General features: G+C 54.4%; 3 protein-coding genes and 1 long non-coding RNA gene across 5 annotated transcripts; 3 read left to right on the top strand and 1 right to left on the bottom strand.

Moving 5' to 3' along the window:
* Nucleotides 1–630: 630 nt before the first annotated feature.
* LOC138414447 (carbonyl reductase [NADPH] 2) lies at nucleotides 631–3141 on the top strand. Its single transcript, XM_069541905.1, has 8 exons — nucleotides 631–839; nucleotides 1351–1448; nucleotides 1553–1707; nucleotides 1798–1840; nucleotides 1927–2026; nucleotides 2149–2213; nucleotides 2434–2551; nucleotides 2649–3141. The coding sequence occupies exons 1-8, from the start codon at nucleotides 788–790 to the stop codon at nucleotides 2750–2752; spliced, it is 735 nt and encodes a 244-aa protein (XP_069398006.1). The 5' UTR covers nucleotides 631–787; the 3' UTR covers nucleotides 2753–3141.
* A 2480-nt stretch (nucleotides 3142–5621) lies between these two features.
* Nucleotides 5622–8248, top strand: LOC138414449 (L-xylulose reductase-like). Its single transcript, XM_069541911.1, has 8 exons — nucleotides 5622–5761; nucleotides 5842–5881; nucleotides 6365–6518; nucleotides 6616–6658; nucleotides 6735–6834; nucleotides 6935–6999; nucleotides 7091–7208; nucleotides 7328–8248. Coding segments are annotated over exons 3-8 (432 nt in total). The 5' UTR covers nucleotides 5622–5761; nucleotides 5842–5881; nucleotides 6365–6516; the 3' UTR covers nucleotides 7432–8248.
* Nucleotides 7379–21726, top strand: DCXR (dicarbonyl and L-xylulose reductase). The gene is made up of 9 exons (XM_069541904.1): nucleotides 7379–8666; nucleotides 18915–19183; nucleotides 19261–19358; nucleotides 19842–19996; nucleotides 20094–20136; nucleotides 20213–20312; nucleotides 20413–20477; nucleotides 20569–20686; nucleotides 20806–21726. Exons 2-9 carry the CDS (start codon nucleotides 19132–19134, stop codon nucleotides 20907–20909), a joined length of 735 nt encoding a protein of 244 aa, XP_069398005.1. The 5' UTR covers nucleotides 7379–8666; nucleotides 18915–19131; the 3' UTR covers nucleotides 20910–21726.
* Nucleotides 11717–16408, bottom strand: LOC138414450 (uncharacterized). 2 transcript variants are annotated; one of them, XR_011246836.1, is made up of 4 exons: nucleotides 16279–16408; nucleotides 15507–15711; nucleotides 13069–13228; nucleotides 11717–12780 (listed from the first exon to the last, which is right to left on the bottom strand). It is a non-coding gene; the product is annotated as an uncharacterized lncRNA (long non-coding RNA). The 2 variants fall into 2 exon arrangements; XR_011246835.1 differs by lacking the exon at nucleotides 16279–16408 and having other exon boundaries at nucleotides 15507–16031.
* Nucleotides 21727–21764: the final 38 nt, after the last annotated feature.

Raw genomic sequence — 21764 nt, forward strand, 5'->3', positions numbered from 1 at the left:
CAAGGCCCAGATTCAGTGCCTGGTCTGGGAACGAAGATGCTGCAAGCAAGACCAAGAAATAAAAAAAGAATGAGTTTCTAACAAGTGTGAGGGAAGAAAGCCAGGTTGGATGTGTTACCTGAGTCCCTGGCAGGGCAGGGACTGCCTTCCTTTTAGTCACTGATGAATTCACAGGATCAGAAGAGCAAGCCCATCTAGGCCTCCAGGAGTCAGGGACATCTCAGAGAGGTGGGATGGGATTTCTGGCAGGAGCCCTGAATGAGAGTGGGGTGTAGGTGGCCAGGGCCCACAGGCATGTCTGAGAAGTGAGTCTGGGCTGGCAAGGGGCAGGTGAAGAAGATTCCTGAGGCCAAAGTGGCTCCTAGACTGGGGCATGGTGTGATCCAGGTCGGCAGGTGCAGGGGGCCAGCCTGAAGCATAGTGTTTCTTGGCCGTCACCCCAGCGCACCAGACCCAGGGCTCGCAGGGACCAGCTCCAGGCTATCTGCTTCCAGCCAGCCAGGGACATGTTCCACACCCCAGGGTTTATTTCTAGCTTGTTTCCCAAACCCAGGATGGAGCTTCTGGCTGGCCCCTTTGGATTGTGGGCAAGGAAGGTGACCCCTTCCAGGGAGGCAGGTTTCTGTAAACAGGAAACAGAAGCTGTGCTGATGCCTGGCTCCGCCCAGTGCCCCTAGCTTCCCCTTCTCCTGCCAGCCTCACCCCAAACCGCCCAGCCTGCCCCAGCCCCGGCCTATAAAGTCCCCACACCCTCATTTCCAGTTGAACAGTGGCTTGGAGCAGCACCATGCAGCTGAATTTCAGTGGCCTTCGGGCCCTGGTGACAGGAGCAGGAAAAGGTGGGTGTGATCCGGGCAGGTGTGAGAGGAACTGAGGTTAGAGAGCAAAGTGCGCAAACCCAGAGCCTCGTGTTGGGGCCTGCACATTCCCTTTATGCCTGTCACAGCCTGCCCTGCCGGCAAGTGGCCCCAACTCCAGCCACTGAACCAGCCAAAGTGGGCCTGTGCTGCTCCCTACCATCCAGCAGGCCCCACTGGGACAGGACACTGGCCTCTCCCTGGCCAATGCAAGAGCCCTCCAGAGAGGACGGCCCTCAGACTCAGTCTGGGCAGATGGGGGCGCGTCTAGCCAAAGCCTCTTCCATGGGCCCAGCAGGGAGGGGCTGCCCTCTGGGCCTCCCTTGGCTGGATCCTGGTTGTCCAGATCCCTGCCTCCTGCCACCTCCTGGGCCAACACCCCTCTGGCCAGCACCCTCTCATCACTCTTTCCTGAGCAGCATATCTGCAGCTGCCACCCGCAGTCTTGGTCCAGACTTGTTGGGCCATCTTCCTGCCTGGTGAACCCCTGTAGGGATTGGACGGGACACGGTGAAGGCCCTTCATGCCTCAGGAGCCAGAGTGGTGGCCGTGAGCCGCACCAACGCTGACCTGGTCAGCCTCTCCAAGGAGGTGAGGTGTGCAGGCCTGGTGTGCCCTGGAGCTATGACGCTTGGGGATGCCTCATGAGCCTACCAGGACCACCCCTTTGGTCACCGGCCAATGCCTCCCCACAGTGCCCCGGGATAGAGCCTGTGTGCGTGGACCTGGGTGACTGGGGGGCCACGGAGAAGGCTCTGGGCGATGTGGGCCCCGTGGACTTGCTGGTGAACAATGCAGCCGTGGCACTGATGAGGCCCTTCTTGGAGGTCACCAAGGAGGACTTTGACAGGTGAGGAGGAGGGAAGGAAGTCGACGGGAGAGAGCTGTCCAGGACGTGGTTCGGGTGTGACCGTGGTCTGACTGTCTGCTGTCTCCCCAGGTCCTTCAGTGTGAACCTGCAGGCTGTGTTCCAGGTGTCCCAGGTGAGGCAGGGGAGGCTGTGGCTCAGCACTGACATGGCCCAGGTAGGGGTGCGCTGGGCTCAGGCCGTTCCCGTCTTGGCTTCCAGATCGTGGCCCGGGGCATGATCAACCGTGGAGTGCCTGGCTCCATTGTCAATGTCTCCAGCATGGTGGCCCATGTCCCCTTCCCCAGCCTAGCTGCCTACAGTGAGTCCCTCTGCCCAGTCTTGAGCCCCTATTCCGGGCAGGAGCAGTTGGGCTCCCAGGCTGGGCCTCATGTAAAGCCTGCTGAAACCTTAAGGATCCTCAGCGCTGCCTTCTCCTCACAGGCTCCACCAAGGGTGCAATGACCACGCTGACCAAATCCATGGCCCTGGAGCTGGGACCATACAAGGTAGGCATGGGGGCCCTGGGGGTGCCAGGAACCCAAGCCTAAGAAGGCACGCAGGGTAGGGGTCAGGTGGGTGGTGGTGGGCAAGGCTGGGGCCTGGGGATCAGAACGGGGGAAGGGGGCTTCAAGGGGTGAGTGAGCAAGCTCAGTGGGGGCCGTGAGGGCGGGGTTCCTACACCGTCTGAGGCGGCCCCGCTGGCCCCTCTGGCCCCTCCGGCCCCAGATCCGGGTGAACTCCGTGAATCCAACGGTGGTGCTGACAGCAATGGGCCAAAAAGTCTCGGCTGACCCTGAGTTCTCCCGGAAGCTGAAGGAGCGCCACCCGCTGAAGAAGTTCGCAGGTCAGGGGGGCTTCGCGGAGTGGCGGGCGTGGATGGGGAGGCTGGGCAGAGCCAGCCGGGCCGAGCCGCGCTGACCCCGCCTGCCACCCGCTTGTAGAGGTGGAAGACGTGGTCAACAGCATCCTCTTCCTGCTCAGCGACCGCAGCGCCTCCACCAGCGGGTCAGGTATCCTGGTGGACGCCGGGTACCTGGCCTCCTAGAGCGCCACGCTCTGGGCGCCAGCGGGATGCTGCGCGGCGAGCCTGGCCCCGCCTCCACGCCCCGCCTCCACGCCCCGCCGCCTCGCCCTCAGGCCTCCAGGGCCACCAGGCGAACGCTTCTCCACGCCCTAGGCCACGCCCCCGACGCCATCCACGCCCACGCCCAGACAACCATCTGCAGGCCCCGGCCCACGGTTTGGTCCCACCTCCACGACACACTTCGGCAGCGCCCCACCAGCCTGCAAAGCCATACCTGCCCCACCCTGCCCACCCCCGAACCAGACCACATGTGTGGACTGCCAGGAGACCCAGTCCCTGTCGATCCCACCCACTGTGTGGTCCAATGTGCTAGGGTGGATTTGCTTAAATAAATAGAAGTTCTCCTGAAACTATTAGATCTTCCCTGGTGGCTCAGAGGTTAAAGCGTCTGCCTCCAATGTGGGAGACCCGGGTTCGATCCCTGGGTCGGGAAGATCCCCTGGAGAAGGAAATGGTAACCCACTCCAGTATTCTTGCCTGGAAAATCCCATGGATGGAGAAGCCTCGTAGGCTACAGTCCATGGGGTCTCTCCTAAACTAGTAGCCTTGCCAGGGCTCTGGATGGGCTTGCCCCAAGGGCAGGGAGGGGAGGATCAGGGACTGAGCCACACAAAATCTTCCAAGAGGTAGAGAGGGGGCAGATCCAAAGCCAAAGGAATTCCACAGCTGACCCGTGACTTTGATCTGAATGGCTGTGTTTCCTTGTCTTTGTTGTCCATGGCCCTGCTACACCCAGCCTTCTCTGTGCAGAGGGCAGCCTGGCAGCCTGCACCCAACTTTCCTTCCCTGTGGTTCTGGCTCTGACCTTCAGCCCAGCACCCCCTGCTGTGACTACCCTCCGCTGGAGAAGGAAGAGGATCTGAGGAGCTACAGGGAGATGCTCTGGACCATCCCTAGGGAAGATGGTCCTGAGCTCTCAGCCCTGGTGTGAAGGAGGCAGGGGGCTGGTTTCTCCAACCGTGAGAAACCCAGTTTCACATTGGGGCACACCTTCCCCCTCAAGACCATCCATGAGGAGGGCAGCCCCAGCTGGGGCAGTGTCCAGAGCTGCTGTCCTGCCTACTGTTCCTGGCCTGACCCTGGACACAAGAGCCCTGCAGCTAGGGCAGCTAGAGGGTCTCCCAGGGCCTGCTGGGATTCAGCTGTGCTTGCCCTAGTCAGCTTCCTGCAGGACCCATGCCATCTGAGTGTGTGATGAGGGCCTGAGGTGGTCAGTCAGCTGGCCTGGTGCAGTGTACAACCCTGGGCAAGGAGGCAAGAGACAAAGGGCTGGGGTGGGGCCATCCAGGCACTGGTAGTGCTGGGTTGAGAGAGCAAAGGGCACTTCTGCTCAGCCTCATGGCTTCCAGAGCAAGGTCTGTGCCAAAACTGATTTGGATCAGTGCAACTGGCCCACTCTGGGAGTTGCTGATGGACAGGAAAGCTTGGCATGCTACAATCTATTGGGTTGCAAACAGTCAGACACAGCTGAGCTGAATTGAACTGGCCCACAGAGGATCACGGGACAAAGAAAGGATTTGGACACCATTCTGGGGGGCCAGGAAAAGCCAGTGAAGAGATCTGAGCTGATGTGCCTCTCAGGAAGGACAGGCTGGGGACTGTCCCCCCCCACTCCTTGCCCCTTGGCTTCTGGCAGGCAGATGGCAGGGTCCAAGGTTAGGAGCAGAAGGCAGGGTTAGGTGGGAGCCCAGAGGGGATGGGCAGTACCACATGACCAGGTTTGGTAGGGAGAACTCACTTGGCGATCCTCCAGGGGCTTCTCAAATCTGTGCCTCCTGCTGACCCCAGGCCACCGTCTCCTCCAGACAATCCACCCCTCTGGGCCCAAAGCCACATGACCCAGGGGCCCTGCAGTCACCAGCTGCTTACATAATCCTGGCCAAAGAAGGCCCTCAGGGCAGGTTCTAGACTTTCCCACCATAATCCACAGAACAAAGTAGCTTTAACAGTGGAACCAGTGCATGCATGGACATGTGAGCACACATATATCTCTAACTGACCCTAAAGCTCCAGGAAGCAATGCTTGCCCTTTTCGGGCCACTGGTACCCTGATGACCCCAAGTCTAGCCTATGCCAACCTATCCTAGTCTTTGAAGTACTAGTGACCTTCTGCGGGTGGGTCAGATGAGTTAGTGTCTCAACACCCTTTGCAGCTGAAGTGCACTTCTGCTGTCCTTGGCCTCTGCTTCAGGCTTATCAGTTCAGTTCAGTCACTCAGTCGTGTCCGACTTTTTTTGACCCCATAGACTGCACCATCCGAGACTTCCCTGTCCAGCACTAAATCCCGGAGATTGCTGAAGATCATGTCCATCAAGTCGATGATACCGTCCAACCATCTCATTCTCTGTCGTCCCCTTCTCCTGCCTTCAATCTTTCCCAACATCAGGGTCTTTTCCAAGGAGTCAGTTCTTCACATCAGTTCTTCTTCCGGCTTATAGGCTTGTCCAAACCTTTTCGCTCAAAGCACTACAAGTGAGCTTGCGTGAGCTGCTCCCAGGTCTGGGGGAGGGGATCACGAGATCCTTTTAGCCAAACTTTTCATCTGAGAAACAAAAAGTGTTAGCACTGCGTTCTCTTTCACGAGGTACCTTCTTTCCGGTATGAATTACCAAATCTGATTTTATTTATTTATTTTTGTAATAATCTACTTGAAAAGGGGAAAATGTAGGCGGGGCCCGCTAACCTTATTTCCCCTCGGTATGAAGGACCGCTGAAAGGGCAGTTTGATAAACTCTGCCCCAGGGTCAGGCGAGGACTCTGTGTGCCTCCCCTCGGCCGCGCCCACTTCTTTCGGCCAATCGCCCCCGCGGGGAGGTCACTATTTGAATATCCCCGCCCGCGGCGGGACAGCACCCTGCGACTGGCCCGCCGCGCCCCGCCCGCGCCCCGCCCCGCGCCCTTCTGAACCCAGGAGCGCCGCTCAAGATTGGCAGTGTGGCCTCCGGAACTCCGCGATCGTCACTGGGGCGGGTAAATGTGGGTCTGGGGAGGTGGCCGGGGGCAGGCAAAGGTGGCCGAGGATGGGTACCCTCACTCCGCGCTCCTCGCAGGAATCGGGCACGGCACTCTCGAGGCGCTACACGCGACGAGGTAGGCGCCACCCTGTCCCGGCCCAGGAGGCAGCAGCGGGGAGCTGAGGGCGGCCCAGCAGGGACACACGGGAGCTGGGCGCTGGGGCTCAGCAAGGACTCTTAGCACCCCCGCCCCTCGCCGGACGCGCGGAAGAACGACGATTGCCCCTGGACTTAGGAGGAGGCAGAAATGGCTGCTTTGCTGGGCCAGAGGCGCTCTGGCGCTGGGAGGAAGTAGACTGGCTGGAGGCGGGGCTAGATCCCTGACGCTGAAGCCCCGAGTTGAGTTGCCCAAACGCCAAGTTAACTCTCTCCCGACAGCACCCTGGGAGCCCCAAAAAGGCGGCTGGTTCCCCTGAGACCCCCTAACCCCCTACCCCTGTGAGACTGAAAAGTCACGAAAACACAGTCCCTCTCCCTTGAATGGGAGAGGCCCAGCTGTCCCTTCCCCGGGGCATGGAGCCTGTGGTAGACGTGCCCCGTTACCACCTAATATACACAGTGCCCCGGGGTAGAGACCGTGTGGTGGACCTAGTTGACTGGGAGGCCACGGAGCAGGCGCTGAGAGGTGTTGGCCCTGTGGACCTGCTGGTGAACAATGCAGCTGTGGCGTTTCTCCAGCCCTTCCTGGAGGTCACCAAGGAGGCATATGACATGTAAGCCAGAGTGGGGTGGAGGAACGCCCCTGGGGAAGGGCTGTCTCCTGCTGCAGCGGCCTCAGTCCCTGACCAGGGTCTGTCCATCTGCCTCCAGGTCTTTCAATGTGAACCTTCGGGCGGTCATCCAGGTGTCCCAGGTGCGCTGGCTTCAGGGCAGGAGTGGGGATTGCTGGGTGATGCCAGCCCTGCCTCATCCTTCTTCTGCGGTTTCAGATTGTGGCCCGAGGCCTGATAGCTCGGGGAGCCCCAGGAGTCATCGTGAATGTTTCTAGCCAGGCCTCCCAACGGGGACTGACTAACCACAGTGTCTACTATGAGTGAGCCCCGGCTGTGCCCTGCACCCACCCCCACCCCCTGCCACCCCCCATCTGAGCAGGCAGTTCAGGCTCCACACATGCCGTCCCTCCTCACAGGCTCCACTAAGGGTGCCTTGGACATACTGACCAAAGTGATGGCTGTGGAGCTCGGGCCACACAAGGTGAGCCCCAGTGGGACGCCTCCCCTCACCCAATCCATGTGCTCAGAGAGCCTCAGTCCCCTGAGCTGCCCCCCTGCCTGCGCCAGTGCAGATCCGTGTGAATGCAGTCAACCCCATGGTGGTGATGACACCCATGGGCCAGGCCGCCTGGAGTGACCCTCAGAAGGCCAAGGCCATGCTGGACCGCATCCCCCTCGGCAGGTTTGCCGGTGAGTTGGGCGGGAGCCCGGCTGGGAGTCATGCCAGTGGCCTGCTCAGGTGAGGGGTGGGAGGGAGGGACGAAGGGCAGCTCCTTTCATGCACGTCCTGAACGCCACCTTGCCCGCAGAGATGGAGAACGTGGTGGACACCATCCTCTTCCTGCTCAGTGACCGCAGCAGCATGACCACAGGCTCCACTGTGCCGGTGGATGGGGGCTTCCTGGCTACCTAAGCGCCCCCTCCATCCCCACACACCCCTGTTCCATGCTGAACCCACCTTTACCCCCATCCCCCTTCCCCATCTCTTCAGTAAACATGATTCTTCCGTCCAGCCTGCACACTCACACCTAGGCTGCAGTCATGTGGCCGGAAGATGCAAAGCTCAGAGCTGGGCATGGGGATGAGTCCCAGGTAGAGACACCCTTTCAGCTCTCATCCTGGGTCAGTGGCAGCCTGGCTCTTCTGCCAGAGTTTTTCGGGCCTAAGTCCCTGGCAGACATGTAGGACCTTCCAGAAGGCCAGCTTCTAAGGAGGGTAGTGAATTTGACTGAGGATGGCTTTCGGCCCTGTCCAGAGACCTCTAGGGTGGAAGTGGTGGTGTTTTTAACATGAATGTTCATTGGTGTTTCTTAAGTCAGCGCAGAAAACAAAAGTGAGCTGAGCAGGCTGCATGCTGGAACTTCACTGCTTTGTTCACGATTGAATGACTTCTTTGCTGAATCAGGTGGTGGTTTTCAGTTACGGAGAGAATATTCCCTCAGCGTTGTGAGTCCTTCGCCATGTACTGGGCACAGTCCAGCGCAAGATCCAGCTGTAGAATTTGCCAACTTTCATGGTGACATATTCCCTCCTGTGTGATGTCCTTGAGGTGGAGCTGGCACAGAGATGCCTGTCCTCCACTTTTCCATGCTGTCCTCACCACACAGACACAAAAGGCTTACACCCCAAAGCACAGCTAACAGTACATGTACAAAAATGTTTAGGAAGTCATGGAACAAATGTTGAGTATTTGTTAATTTCATTTAAAAATACAACTGATTTCACGTTTATGTAATTCTTAATAGTGGTTACTTAAAAACTGGCTAGCAGAATTCCTGAACTCCAGCAGTCCACCCTCTGCACACCACTGCGGGGGAGCTTAGCTTCATGTCACAGATCTGCCCAGAGTGGTGCCTTGCAGGCCCCAGGGGTGAAGTCCTAGTGACAGGCCAGGCCCACCCCTCACCTCCCACCGTGTCTGCCCAGCAAACCCAACCTGTTGACCTGTCTGCCACCCCTCCTATCTTCTCCACACCTCCACAGCTGCAGGACGCCCTCCCTCTTGACGGTGTGTCTTCGTGAACACTCAGTTGAATGACCCCTGGCCTTGGCCTGGGCTCCACAGGGCCCCCTAGGGCCTGACTGCAGACTGTTCTGTGCCACCCCTGGGAGCTGCTGAAGGGTGCTGTGCCTTCCCAGAGGCCTGAGGTGAGCACAGGAGGAGCTTGCTTTATTCAGAAGGGGCCAAGCACACTCATTCTCACTTTGATCTGGGTCCCTCCTATGGAGACTGAGAGGGCTCAACTGGCCTTCGGCTGGGGGGTGGGGAGTGTTAAGCTCACCTGCTCTGTACCCTTGGTTGGCAGGGGTTGGGGGCCTAGCACCCCAGGGTGGAGGAGTAGGCAGGGAGAGACCTGGGCAGGGCAGGTAGTAAGTCAAGAACAGGAGATGAAGCATATTTGTTCTGTAAAATAAGAAGGGGCTGCCGCATCGTGGGGCACAAGGACAGAACCCCCCCCAAAACTCCCCCATCTGGAAAGCCCATCCTGGGGCTGCCCCGATCCGCCCCTACAGCCTGAGGGAGATCCTGCTCCCTTCCAGCCTCCCGTGGGGGCCAGGGGAGGCTGGAGCTGCGTCCCCACGAAGATGAGGCAGAGCAGACAGGACCCCATGGCCCCCGCAGCACCCCGGGAGCAGCAGCCTCATCCCCATGCTTCTTCCCCTTCCCCACCCCCAGCACCCCCCACAGCAGACTCAAGGACACATCTCAGCACAACAGACACAGGCAGGGAGGGGCCTTCTGGAAGCGGGGGCTCTGGAAATCTGTGCACTTCCTCCCTGGCTTTTTCTCGGGGGGCGGGCAGAGCACAGCCCAAATGGTCTTGTCAAACACTGTCTTCAGGCCCCGCTGGGTCAGGGCTGAGCACTCCAGGTACTTGACAGAGCCTGGGGGCGGCCAGGAAAGGGGAGAGGGCAGGGCCACACCTTGGCTTTGCCCGACTGGCCTGCACTCCCACACGTGCTCCACCGGCCCATCCCTTAACCAGACCACCTTCCTCCACATCCACACCCAATGTGTGGGTGCCAGGAGAACCGTGCCCTGTCATTCGCACCCACTGTGTCCTCCAATGTGCTGTGATTCAGTGGCTCTGTCGTGTCCGAGTCTTTGCAACCCCAAGGACTGCAGCATGCCAGGCCTCCCTGTCCATCACCGATTCCCAGAGTTTACTCAAGCTCATGTCCATTGAGTCGGTGATGCCATCCAGCCATCTCATCCTCTCTTGTCCCCTTCTCCTCCCACCTTCAATCTTTCCCAGCATCAGGGTCTTTTCAGATAAGTCAGTTCTTCCAATCAGGTGGCCAAAGCACTGGAGTTTCAGCTTCAGCATCAGTCCTTCCAATGAATATTCAGGACTGATTTCCTTTAGGATCAACTGGTTGGATCTCCAAGGGACTCTCACGAGTCTTCTCCAGCACCACAGTTCAAAAGCATCAATTCTTCAGCACTCAGCTTTCTTTATAGTCCAATTCTCACATCTATATATGACTACTGGTAAAACCATAGCTTTGACTAGACGGACTTTTGTTAGCAAAGTAATGTCTCTGCTTTTTAATATGCTGTCTAGGTTGGTCATAACTTTTCTTCCAAGGAGCAAACGTCTTTTAATTACATGGCTGCAGTCACCATCTGCAGTGATTTTGGAGCCCAAAACAATAGCCTGCCAAGGTTTCCATTGTTTTCCCGTCTATTTGCCATGAAGCGCTGAGACCAGATGCCATGATCTTGATTTTCTGAATGTTGAGTTTGAAGCCAACTTCTTCACTCTCCTCTTTCACTGTCACCAAGAGGGGCTTTAGTTCTTTTTCCCTTTCTGCCATAAGGATGGTGTCATCTGCATATCTGAGGTTATTAATATTTCTCCCGGCCGTCTTGATTCCAGCTTGTGTTTCTTCCAGTCCAGCGTTTCTCAGGATTTACTCTGCATATAAGTTAAATAAGCAGGGTGACAATATACAGCCTTGACGCACTCCTTTTCCTATTTGGAACCAGTCTGTTGTTCCATGTCCAGTTCTAACTGTTGCTTCCTGGCCTGCATACAGATTTCTCAAGAGGCAGGTCAGGTGGTCTGGTATTCCCATCTCTTGAAGAATTTGCTACAGTTTGTGGTGATCCATACAGTCAAAGTCTTTGGCATAGTCAATAGAGCAGAAATAGATGTTTTTCTGGAACTCTCTTGCTTTTTTGATGATCCACCAGATGTTGGCAATTTGATCTCTGGTTCCTCTGCCTTTTCTAAATCCAGCTTGAACATCCAGAAGTTCACAGTTCATGACTGTTGAAGCCTAGCTTGGAGACTTTTAATCATTACTTTACCAGCATGTGAGATGGGTGGAATTGTGCCTAGTTTGAGCATTCTTTGGCATTGGCTTTCTTTGGGACTGGAATGAAAACTGACCTTTTCCAGTCCTGTGGCCACTGCTGAGTTTTCCAAATTTGCTGGCATATTGAGTGCAGCACTTTCACAGCATCGTCTTTTAGAATTTGAAATAGCTCAACTGGAATTCCATTACCTCCACTAGCTTTGTTCGTCGTGATGCTTCCTAAGGCCCACTTGACTTTGCATTCCAGGATGTCTGGCTCTAGGTGAGTGATCGTGCTGTAGCCACGCATTCTGGGAAACAAACTCCCTCAGAAGGACAATGCAGATAGTGGAGTGCAGGTTATTACACCTGCAGGCCAAAGGAAGAGTCTCCTCTTAGCCAAGGACCCTGACCAGTTTTTGTGAAAACCTTATATACTCTAATGTATATGCCCAAACCTACCTCCCCAAATTCCCTGAAACTAGTCTGAACAAAGGAAAAGAAAGATACAATCAAAGTTAACCTGTGATTCATATGCCTTAGGTAGTTCAGTTCATTCGCTCAGTCGTGTCTGACTCTTTGCGACCCCATGAATCGCAGCACGCCAGGCCTCCTTGTCCATCACCAACTCTTGGAGTTCACTCAAACCCATGTCTATTGAGTCGGTGATGCCATCCAACCATTTTATCCTCTGTCGTCCCCTTCTCCTCTTGCCCTCGATCTTTCCCAGCATCAGGGTCTTTTCAAATGAGTCAGCTCTTCCAGTCAGGTGGCCAATGTATTGGAATTTCAGCTTCAACATCAGTCCTTCCAATGAGCACCCAGGACTGATCTCCTTTAGGATGAACTGGTTGGATCTCAGTGGACAATTATCAATAAGCTTGTGGTCATACTCATTAAGCATAATAGAATGTATGATTCTATTTGGTTTCACAGATAATTAGGGTATTCTTTTAGGTGACGGAGAGTCTAGGTACGAGACCTGGGCTCTTCCTTCTGGAGGTCTGGTTTTCCAGTTGGTATGTCGTTTCCATGGATACTGGGCATGTAACTCAAAGCCCACAGTCCTGCCCAGGATGGAGTCCTGGTTTCAAGATGGAGCCTGCTCTGTCTGTTTACTCCTTCATTCCCCACTCTTGATGCTCTTAATTCATAGTATGAGCATCATTCATAGGGATATATTGGACCCTGGCTCTCTGACCACCAATTTGGGAGAACGACACCAACCTTTGAGTTACAAAGTTCATAATACATTGTAAAATGCAGGGTCCACAAAGCAGAACTATCAAGGGAACTCTAACAATGCTAAATATAGTCTTCTACCAATCCCCCTTCACCCAAGATAGGACTGAAGTCCAGAAAGGAATGTTTTCATTCTCTTTGTACTGAAACTATGGTTAGTCTCACGATGATACCAGCAAGTCCTTGTAGCAGCAGTTGATTGTAGAGCTTCACCTCTTTTTCTTCTTTAAGACGATCTTGGTTTCACGGGGCTCAGTAGGGTCCTTTTGTGTAGTCCACTCAGCGTCCTCCGGGTCTGCATGGTATGCTCTCTCCACCCTCGTGTGGTGGATCCAGGGAGTGACACCTGCAAGTTTAACTGCAGTCGGGCTGGTTAGAGCAACAGTATATGGACCCTTCCAATGTGGGGCCAAGGAGTCATGTTTCCAGTCCTTGACCACACCTGACCCCCAGGCACAAATTTGTGAATCTGTTCCCCAAGGGGGAACAGCACCCTTTCTTGTACAAACTTAGTTACCTGATTTATTACCTTACCCAGTTGTTCCATCTGCTGTGAAATCTCATCTCCCCTTACCCGAGGCAAATTTGTTGATAGCTGTTTTATTATGGGAGGGGGCCTCCCATACAATTTCGTATGGAGAAGAGCCATGGGACCGTGGGGTCATCCTGAGTCTTAGCGGAGCCATTGGAAGCAAGTCCACCCAGGAGCAGTCAGTCTCTATGATCCATTTTGGAGAGTGTCTCTTTAAGTGTCCAGTTAGTTCATTCCACCATCCCAGAACTCTGGGGCATATATGCAGTGTGTAGTTTCCATTTGATGTTTAAAGTTTTGCTTATTTGTTGTACTAAATCAGCTACGAAAGGCAGGCCATTGTCTGATCCAATGCTGGTAGGAAATCCAAATCTGGGAACTATCTCCTATCTCCCTAAGCAGGCACTGGGCTACTTCTGATGCTCTTTCAGCCCCAGTAAGAAAAGCTTCTACCCATCCTGAGAATGTACATACCATGACCAGCAGGTAGTGTTGGTGAGGTTTCGTTTCAGTGAAGTCCACTTCCAGGTGTTCAAAGGGCAGCCTGCCTTTTAGCTGAATCCCCAGAGGTTTCCCTCTGTGCCAAGAGGCAGCACTGACCTGTGAGCAGGCAGTGCCGCTCTGAGATTCTGTCCTGCATAGGGAAGAGAGGTGCGGAACCAAGAAATATTTTTGAATTACCTCTTCCAGTTTATCATGGCCTAGGTGAGTCGCTTGGTGTGTTTGGCTTACCAGAGTGGGTGCCAATTCCTCTGGTACCAATAATTTGCCACTTGGCAATTCCCACCGTCCCTTTTCAGTCTCGATGGCCCCTTCCACTTTGGCTAATTGGTTTTGGGCTTCACTGTATTTTGGAGAGTCCAGTGTTAGGTCAGGCAGCTCTGCCAATACGAGAGCTTTAATAGGGGCTTCACTTGTCACCCCCAAGCCCTCGGCTGCTTGTTCAGCGGTCTTATCTGTCAGTCTGTTTCCCGGAGCCTGGGGAGTATCCTCTTTTTGACGTCCTCAGCAGTGTATGACTGCAACCCCTTTTCTGGTTCCCAGGCAGCATCTAATAGGGTCAGAATGTCTTCCTTATTTTTAATATCTTTGTCACCAGCTGTCAAAGGCCTCTCTCCTTATACAGAGCCCTGTGTACATGTAGTGTGGCAAAAGCATACCTGGAGTCAGTGTCAATGTTTGTCTTCTTACCTTTCGACAGCTGGAGGGCCCGGATTAGAGCATATAGTTCGGCCCATTGAGCAGACCAGTGTGATGGCAGAGAGCTAGCCTCAGCGATGGTTTCTTCCATGACTACTGCATATCCCAACAGTCATTGTCCTTGTTTCACCAGGCTGGTGCCATTGGTTTACAGGACCAAATCTGGGTCTGGGATTGGCCGGTCTCTCAAGACAGGTCTGCTGGCATAAACTTCTAGGATTTCCTTGTAATCATGTGAGGGCCCACCTTCTCCCACAGGAAGGAGAGTGGCTAGATTCAGGGCCTGACAAGCCTCAATTGTAACATGGGGGTTCTCACATAACAGTCCCTGGTATTGAGTAATCTGGGATGTCAACAGCCATTTATGGGGGTCCCCTCACAGGAGAGTGTTGACCTCATGCTGGACTTTTATGATCAAATCTTGGCCCAAAGTCAGCTTGGTTGCCTCCCAGACCAGTAAGACAACAGCAGCAACTGCCTGTAAGCATCCCAGCCACCCAGTGGCAACAATGTCCAGCCGTTTCGAGAGATAAGCCACGGGTCTGTCGCACGTCCCCATAGTCTGGGACAACATTCCCATAGCCACCTTGTCCTTTTCAGTCCTGTGCAGAGTCAACAGCTTAGCAAGGTCTGGCAGGCCCCAGGCGAGTGAGTGCTGATGTAATTGTATTGGGTTTGAGCTCTATTACCACTGGGACTTGTTTTGCAAGCCCGGGGCCGGAGGGGTTGTCTTCTGCCCAGACCTCAGGGAATTGTTTAGTTAACTCTCTCTCTCTCTCTCTCTCAACAATTTAGGTCCAGTCCAGGTCCAGTTTCCCTCCTGGGAGACTGAGCAACCCCCATTCATCTTGAGGGGTTACCAAGAGGAAGAGTAAATAGGTGGTTGAGCCCACTCAAAGAGTGTGTCTTTTGTGGGTGGGGGGAGGCCACTTGTGCCCTCAATTTAGACAGCAAGTCTCTTCCCAACAAAGGTACTGGGCATTCAGGGATGTATAAAAATTCATGAGTCACTTGGTGCCCCACATCTTACATTTTCAGGGTAAGCTTGAGACACACAGGCTGCATTTATCACCATCTGAGACCCAGTGGCCTCCGGATCTATTGGCATATAAACTCTATAGGCCTCGCACAGTCTTTCATAGAACTCAGAGGGTGATTTGGTTTCCCTTTGAATCACTTTGGAGGGTTTTGCCATATTCATAGGTTTTCGGGCCCCCCTTGTGAGGCCTTGTGAAAGAGTCACCCAATACCTCTCCAGGTGGCCCCTCCCTTCCTGTGTTACAGTCCCAATCGGGCCTCTCATCGGGGGTGGCTGGTTCTGCCCACCGCTGCGGGTTTGCAGTACCCTCAGATGCCATTTCCCTTAACCATTTTCTGGCCTCAGTTAGGATCCTGTGTCTTTCCTCAGTGCTGAAAAGGGAGACTAGTAGTTGGATTATGTCATCCCATGCAGGGCAGTGGGTTCGAGAAGTAGTGTCTATTAGCCTAATTATGGTGGAGTGTGTCTCTGCCAGTTTAATACATCCATAGAGGAAAATGGCTGGTAATACTAGGCTACGGGGGGTGGATGGTAGTGCCCCATTCATCCTGAACTGGAGGCTGTCGTACCCTCTGAGGGGCATCTGTAGTGGGCTTCTTTCCCCTTGCTCTTTGGTGGAGCACAGCCTCTGTCTAATTTCTGTGTTTTCTTCCCCCTTCCCATCAGTACTCACTGGGAGAGGTGGATACAATCTAGGAGGTCCAGCTGAGGTAGAATCCTGGGGGCGCTGACCAGAGGTATCCATCGCTGGGATAGGAGCCTGCCGAAACGGCGGCTCTACGATCTCCAGGAGAGCTGGCGGAGGAGCAGCGGCTGCTGCAGGAACTTCACCTGGCCCTGGATCGGGCATTAAGGCGGCCTCTGGTCCTGGTGGAGCACTGGGTGGCGGGCGCATCATTATCGAGTATGGGGAAGGGGTCAGGTCATCCCCGTCCAAATCCTGTAGAACTTCTTTTTTTATCATCAGTCAATTTTTGTGCCATTAATATTTTTCCCTTTCCCTTCTGGATACAGAACCTTGTCCAAGTAGGAGGGTTTTGAGCTAAGCCTAGCCATGAGTCAATATATGGGTATTGATTCAGGTGTCCTGGCTCTCCTACCGTACAGACTGCTTCCACCAGTTTTAAGTTCATGGTGTTCTCTGGGGGCCATCCTACTCCCACAGGGGGCCATTCGACCTCACAGAGTATGTGGAGGCGGTTAGGCTTCATCTTCACCCCATAGTCTCCTCCACATCCCTTCTTTAAATTTTTAATCCTGCACTCCAATACAGTTGCCTTAGATTCATTTCTTCCCATCTTGCTTACCTTCTCAGACTGTCTTCTACTTTTCCTTTTTGTTCTGTCTATGAAGTTCTTGGTACCATATGTACTTCTGATATTTCCACTCAATGAAACACTTAAATTGCCATTGGGGTTTCCTAATTGGGGTGAGAGGAGCCTTACCCGCCAGATCTCAGAGGGAGAAGGGGGATCAGCGTGTCTTCACCTGCCGGTCAGCGCAGCCGAACCAGAACACCACGTGGTCCAAAACTGTTTCCCCCTTAGCTTTTAAAGTCCATTCTGCCTTGGTGGGCTTGATAAGAAGCAGATAAAAACACAGATGGGTTAAATATCCCACATCCCAGGCTGTCTCTGGAAAAGCCAATTCATACTCACTTATGTATCCCCCTCCTTCTAGCCTGACAATTCCGAGGGGGTCAAGAATTTCACAGCAGATGGGACGCCTTCTTGGGGAGGGAAGAATACGAGCACACAAAGACCAAGTCTTTCTCCTAACAATCTCCTGGAGATAGCTTGGTAATAATTTTCCCCAAGATAGCATGGACACTACCTCCTAAATGACATTCACAAATTTCCTTCCTAAGCCCTAACACGCTCGTTAACCTGCATACCAAGCAATCGCTGCCACCTGCCTATTCCAGGCTCCTGTGGGTCTGTGTCCCTTCTAGTCCCTCCCAGGGGGGTGATCAAGCCCCCTCTTCCACCCTCCAGGTGAGTTCCTCCTCACCTGAGCGCTCCGTTCCCCTGCTGCCGTCCACTACCTGCTAACATGAAAGGTCCGGGTGTTGGGAAGCAGAATCCTTCCAGAAGGGCGAGGTGCCTTCCCTCCTCTAGAAGATTCAGTCTGCAAGCCCTTGGAGTAGTCCCAAAGGGGACTTGTCTCCTCAAAGTGAGGCGTTTCCCAGCCAATGCACCAAATGTAGCCATGCGTTCCGGGAAACAAGCTCCCTCAGAAGGACAATGCAGATAGTGGAGTGCAGGTTATTACACCCGCAGACCAAAGGAAGAGTCTCCTCTTAGCCAAGGACGCCGACCAGTTTTTCTGAAAACCTTATATACCCTAAGTGTATGTGCCAAACCCACCTCCCCAAATCCCTGAAACTAGTTTGAATAAAGGAAAAGAAAGATACAATCAAAGTTAACCTGTGATTCATATGCCTTAAGCCTAGGTAGTTAACAGTAGATAATTATCAATAGGCCTGTGGTCATACCCCAATAAGCATAATAGAATGTATGATTCTATTTGGTTACACAGATAATTAGGGTATTCTTTCAGGTGATGGAGAGTCTAGGTACGAGCCCTAGGGCTGTTCCTTCAGGGGGCCTGGTTTTCCAGTTGGTATGTCATTTCCATAGATACTGGACATAAAGCTCAAAGTCCACTGTCGGGCCCAAGATGGAGTCCTGCTTTCAAGATGGAGCCTGTTCTGTCTGTTTCCTCCTTCAATCGCACCATCGTGATTATCTGGGTCATGAAGATCTTTTTTGTATAGTTCTGTGTATTCTTGCCAGCTTTTCTTAATATCTCCTGCTTCTGTTAGGTCCATACCATTTCTGTCCTTTATTGTGCCCATCTTTGCATGAAATAGTCCCTTGGTAGATCTCTAGTCTTTCCCATTCTATTGTTTTTCTCTATTTCTTTGCATTGATCACTGAAGAAGGCTTTCTTATCTCTCCTTGCTATTCTTTGAAACTGTGCATTCACATAGGTATGTCTTTCCTTTTCTTGTTTGCCTTTCACTTCTCTTCTTTTCACAGCTATTTGAAAGGCCTCTTCAGACAACCATTTTGCCTTTTTGCATTTCTTTTTCTTGGGGATGGTCTTGATCCCTGCCTCCTGTACAATGTCACGAACCTCCGACCATAGTTCTTCAGGCACTCTGTCTATCAGACCCAGTCCCTTGAATCTGTTTGTCACTTCCACTGTATTATCCTAAGGGATTTGATTTAGGTCATACCTGAATGGTCTACGGGCTTCCCTGGTGGCTCAGAGGTTAAAGCGTCTACCTTGCAATGCAGGAGACCTGGGTTCCATCCCTGGGTCGGGAAGATCCCCTAGAGAAGGAAATGGCAACCCATTCCAGTATTCTTGCCTGGAGAATCCCATGGACAGAGGAGCCTAGTGGGCTATAGTCCACGGAGTCGCAAAAAGTCGGACGCGACTGAGTGACTTCACTTTCACTTTGAATGGTCTCGTGGTTTTCCCAATTTTCTTCAATTTAAGTCTCAATTTGGACCCAGAATGGTGTCCAAATCCTTTCCTTGTCCCGTGATCCTCTGGGAGCCAGTTCAGTTCAGTTGCTCAATTGTGTCCAACTTTTGTGACCCCATGTACTACAGCACACCAGGCTTCCCCGTCCAGCACCATATCCCGGAGCTTGCTCAAGTTCATGTCCATCGAGTCGATGATGCCATCCAATCATTTCATCCTCTGTCATCCCCTTCTCCTCCTGCCTTCCATCTTTCCCAGCATCAGGGTCTTTTCCAAGGAGTCAGTTCTTCGCATCAGTTCTTCTTCAGGCTTATAAGGCTTGTCCAAACCCTTTCGCTCTAAGCACTACAAGTGAGCTTGCCTGAGCTACTCCCAGGTCTGGGGAAACTTTTCTTCTCAGAAACAAAAAAGGGATTAGCACTCTTTCACCTTCTTTCCGGTAAAAATGACCATATCTGGTTTTATTTATTTATTTTGTAATAGCCTACTTGGCAGGGGGGAAATGCTGACGGGGCCCGCTAACCTTATTTCCCGCCGGGTTGAAGGACCGCAAAGAAGGCAATTTGATGTTTAAACTCTGCCTTAGGGTCAGGCGAGGACCCAGTGTGTCTCACCTCGGCCGCGCCCACTCCTTTCGGCCAATCGCCCTCGCGGGGAGACCATTATTTGAATATCCCCGCCCGCGGAAGGATACCTCCCTGCGATTGGCCCGCCGTGCCCCGCCCCGCGCCCCGTGCCCCGCCCCGCGCCCTTCTGAACCTAGGAGCGCCGCTCGAGATTCGCACTGTGGCCGCCGGAACATCATGGATCTGAGGCTCGCGGGGCGCCGGGCGCTCGTCACGGGGGCGGGCAAAGGTGGGCCTGGGGAGGTGGCCGGGGGCGGGCAAAGGTGGCCGGAGATGGGTACCCTCACTCATCCGCGCTCCACGCAGGCATCGGTCGCAGTACTGTCAAGGCGTTACACGCGGCTGGCGCCCGAGTGGTGGCCGTGAGCCGGACCCAGGCCGACCTGGACAGCCTGGTCCGCGAGGTAGGCGCCGCCCTGTCCCGGCCCAGGGGGCAGCAGCGGGGAGCTGAGGGCGGCCCAGCAGGGACACACGGGAGCTGGGCGCTGGGGCTCAGCAAGGACTCTTAGCACCCCCGCCCCTCGCCGGACGCGCGGAAGAACGACGATTCTCCCTGGACTTAGGAGGAGGCAGAAATGGCTGCTTTGCTGGGCCAGAGGCGCTCTGGCGCTGGGAGGAAGTAGACTGGCTGGAGGCGGGGCTAGATCCCTGATGCTGAAGCCCCGAGTTGAGTTGCCCAAACGCCAAGTTAACTCTCTCCCGACAGCACCCTGGGAGCCCCAAAAAGGCGGCTGGTTCCCCTGAGACCCCCTAACCCCCTACCCCTGTGAGACTGAAAAGTCACGAAAACACAGTCCCTCTCCCTTGAATGGGAGAGGCCCAGCTGTCCCTTCCCCGGGGCATGGAGCCTGTGGTAGACGTGCCCCGTTACCACCTAATATACACAGTGCCCCGGGACAGAGACCGTGTGCGTGGACCTAGCTGACTGGGAGGCCACGGAGCAGGCGCTGAGAGGTGTTGGCCCTGTGGACCTGCTGGTGAACAATGCAGCCGTGGCGTTTCTCCAGCCCTTCCTGGAGGTCACCAAGGAGGCATATGACATGTAAGCCAGGGTGGGGTGGAGGAACGCCCCTGGGGAAGGGCTGTCTCCTGCTGCAGCGGCCTCAGTCCCTGACCAGGGTCTGTCCATCTGCCTCCAGGTCTTTCAATGTGAACCTTCGGGCGGTCATCCAGGTGTCCCAGGTGCGCTGGCTTCAGGGCAGGAGTGGGGATTGCTGGGTGATGCCAGCCCTGCCTCATCCTTCTTCTGCGGTTTCAGATTGTGGCCCGAGGCCTGATAGCTCGGGGAGCCCCAGGAGTCATCGTGAATGTTTCTAGCCAGGCCTCCCAACGGGGACTGACTAACCACAGTGTCTACTGTGAGTGAGCCCCGGCTGTGCCCTGCACCCACCCCCACCCCCTGCCACCCCCCATCTGAGCAGGCAGTTCAGGCTCCACACATGCCGTCCCTCCTCACAGGCTCCACTAAGGGTGCCTTGGACATACTGACCAAAGTGATGGCTGTGGAGCTCGGGCCACACAAGGTGAGCCCCAGTGGGACGCCTCCCCTCACCCAATCCATGTGCTCAGAGAGCCTCAGTCCCCTGAGCTGCCCCCCTGCCTGCGCCAGTGCAGATCCGTGTGAATGCAGTCAACCCCACGGTGGTGATGACACCCATGGGCCAGGCCGCCTGGAGTGACCCTCAGAAGGCCAAGGCCATGTTGGACCGCATCCCCCTTGGCAGGTTTGCCGGTGAGTTGGGCGGGAGCCCGGCTGGGAGTCATGCCAGTGGCCTGCTCAGGTGAGGGGTGGGAGGAAGGGACGAAGGGCAGCTCCTTTCATGCACGTCCTGAACGCCACCTTGCCCGCAGAGATGGAGAACGTGGTGGACACCATCCTCTTCCTGCTCAGTGACCGCAGCAGCATGACCACAGGCTCCACTGTGCCGGTGGATGGGGGCTTCCTGGCTACCTAAGCGCCCCCTCCATCCCCACACACCCCTGTTCCATGCTGAACCCACCTTTACCCCCATCCCCCTTCCCCATCTCTTCAGTAAACATGATTCTTCCGTCCAGCCTGCACACTCACACCTAGGCTGCAGTCATGTGGCCGGAAGATGCAAAGCTCAGAGCTGGGCATGGGGATGAGTCCCAGGTAGAGACACCCTTTCAGCTCTCATCCTGGGTCAGTGGCAGCCTGGCTCTTCTGCCAGAGTTTTTCGGGCCTAAGTCCCTGGCAGACATGTAGGACCTTCCAGAAGGCCAGCTTCTAAGGAGGGTAGTGAATTTGACTGAGGATGGCTTTCGGCCCTGTCCAGAGACCTCTAGGGTGGAAGTGGTGGTGTTTTTAACATGAATGTTCATTGGTGTTCCTTAAGTCAGCGCAGAAAACAAAAGTGAGCTGAGCAGGCTGCATGCTGGAACTTCACTGCTTTGTTCACGATTGAATGACTTCTTTGCTGAATCAGGTGGTGGTTTTCAGTTACGGAGAGAATATTCCCTCAGCGTTGTGAGTCCTTCGCCATGTACTGGGCACAGTCCAGCGCAAGATCCAGCTGTAGAATTTGCCAACTTTCATGGTGACATATTCCCTCCTGTGTGATGTCCTTGAGGTGGAGCTGGCACAGAGATGCCTGTCCTCCACTTTTCCATGCTGTCCTCACCACACAGACACAAAAGGCTTACACCCCAAAGCACAGCTAACAGTACATGTACAAAAATGTTTAGGAAGTCATGGAACAAATGTTGAGTATTTGTTAATTTCATTTAAAAATACAACTGATTTCACGTTTATGTAATTCTTAATAGTGGTTACTTAAAAACTGGCTAGC

This window comes from Ovis canadensis, chromosome 11 (genome assembly GCF_042477335.2).
Source record: "Ovis canadensis isolate MfBH-ARS-UI-01 breed Bighorn chromosome 11, ARS-UI_OviCan_v2, whole genome shotgun sequence".
NCBI classification, from domain to species: Eukaryota; Metazoa; Chordata; class Mammalia; order Artiodactyla; family Bovidae; genus Ovis; species Ovis canadensis.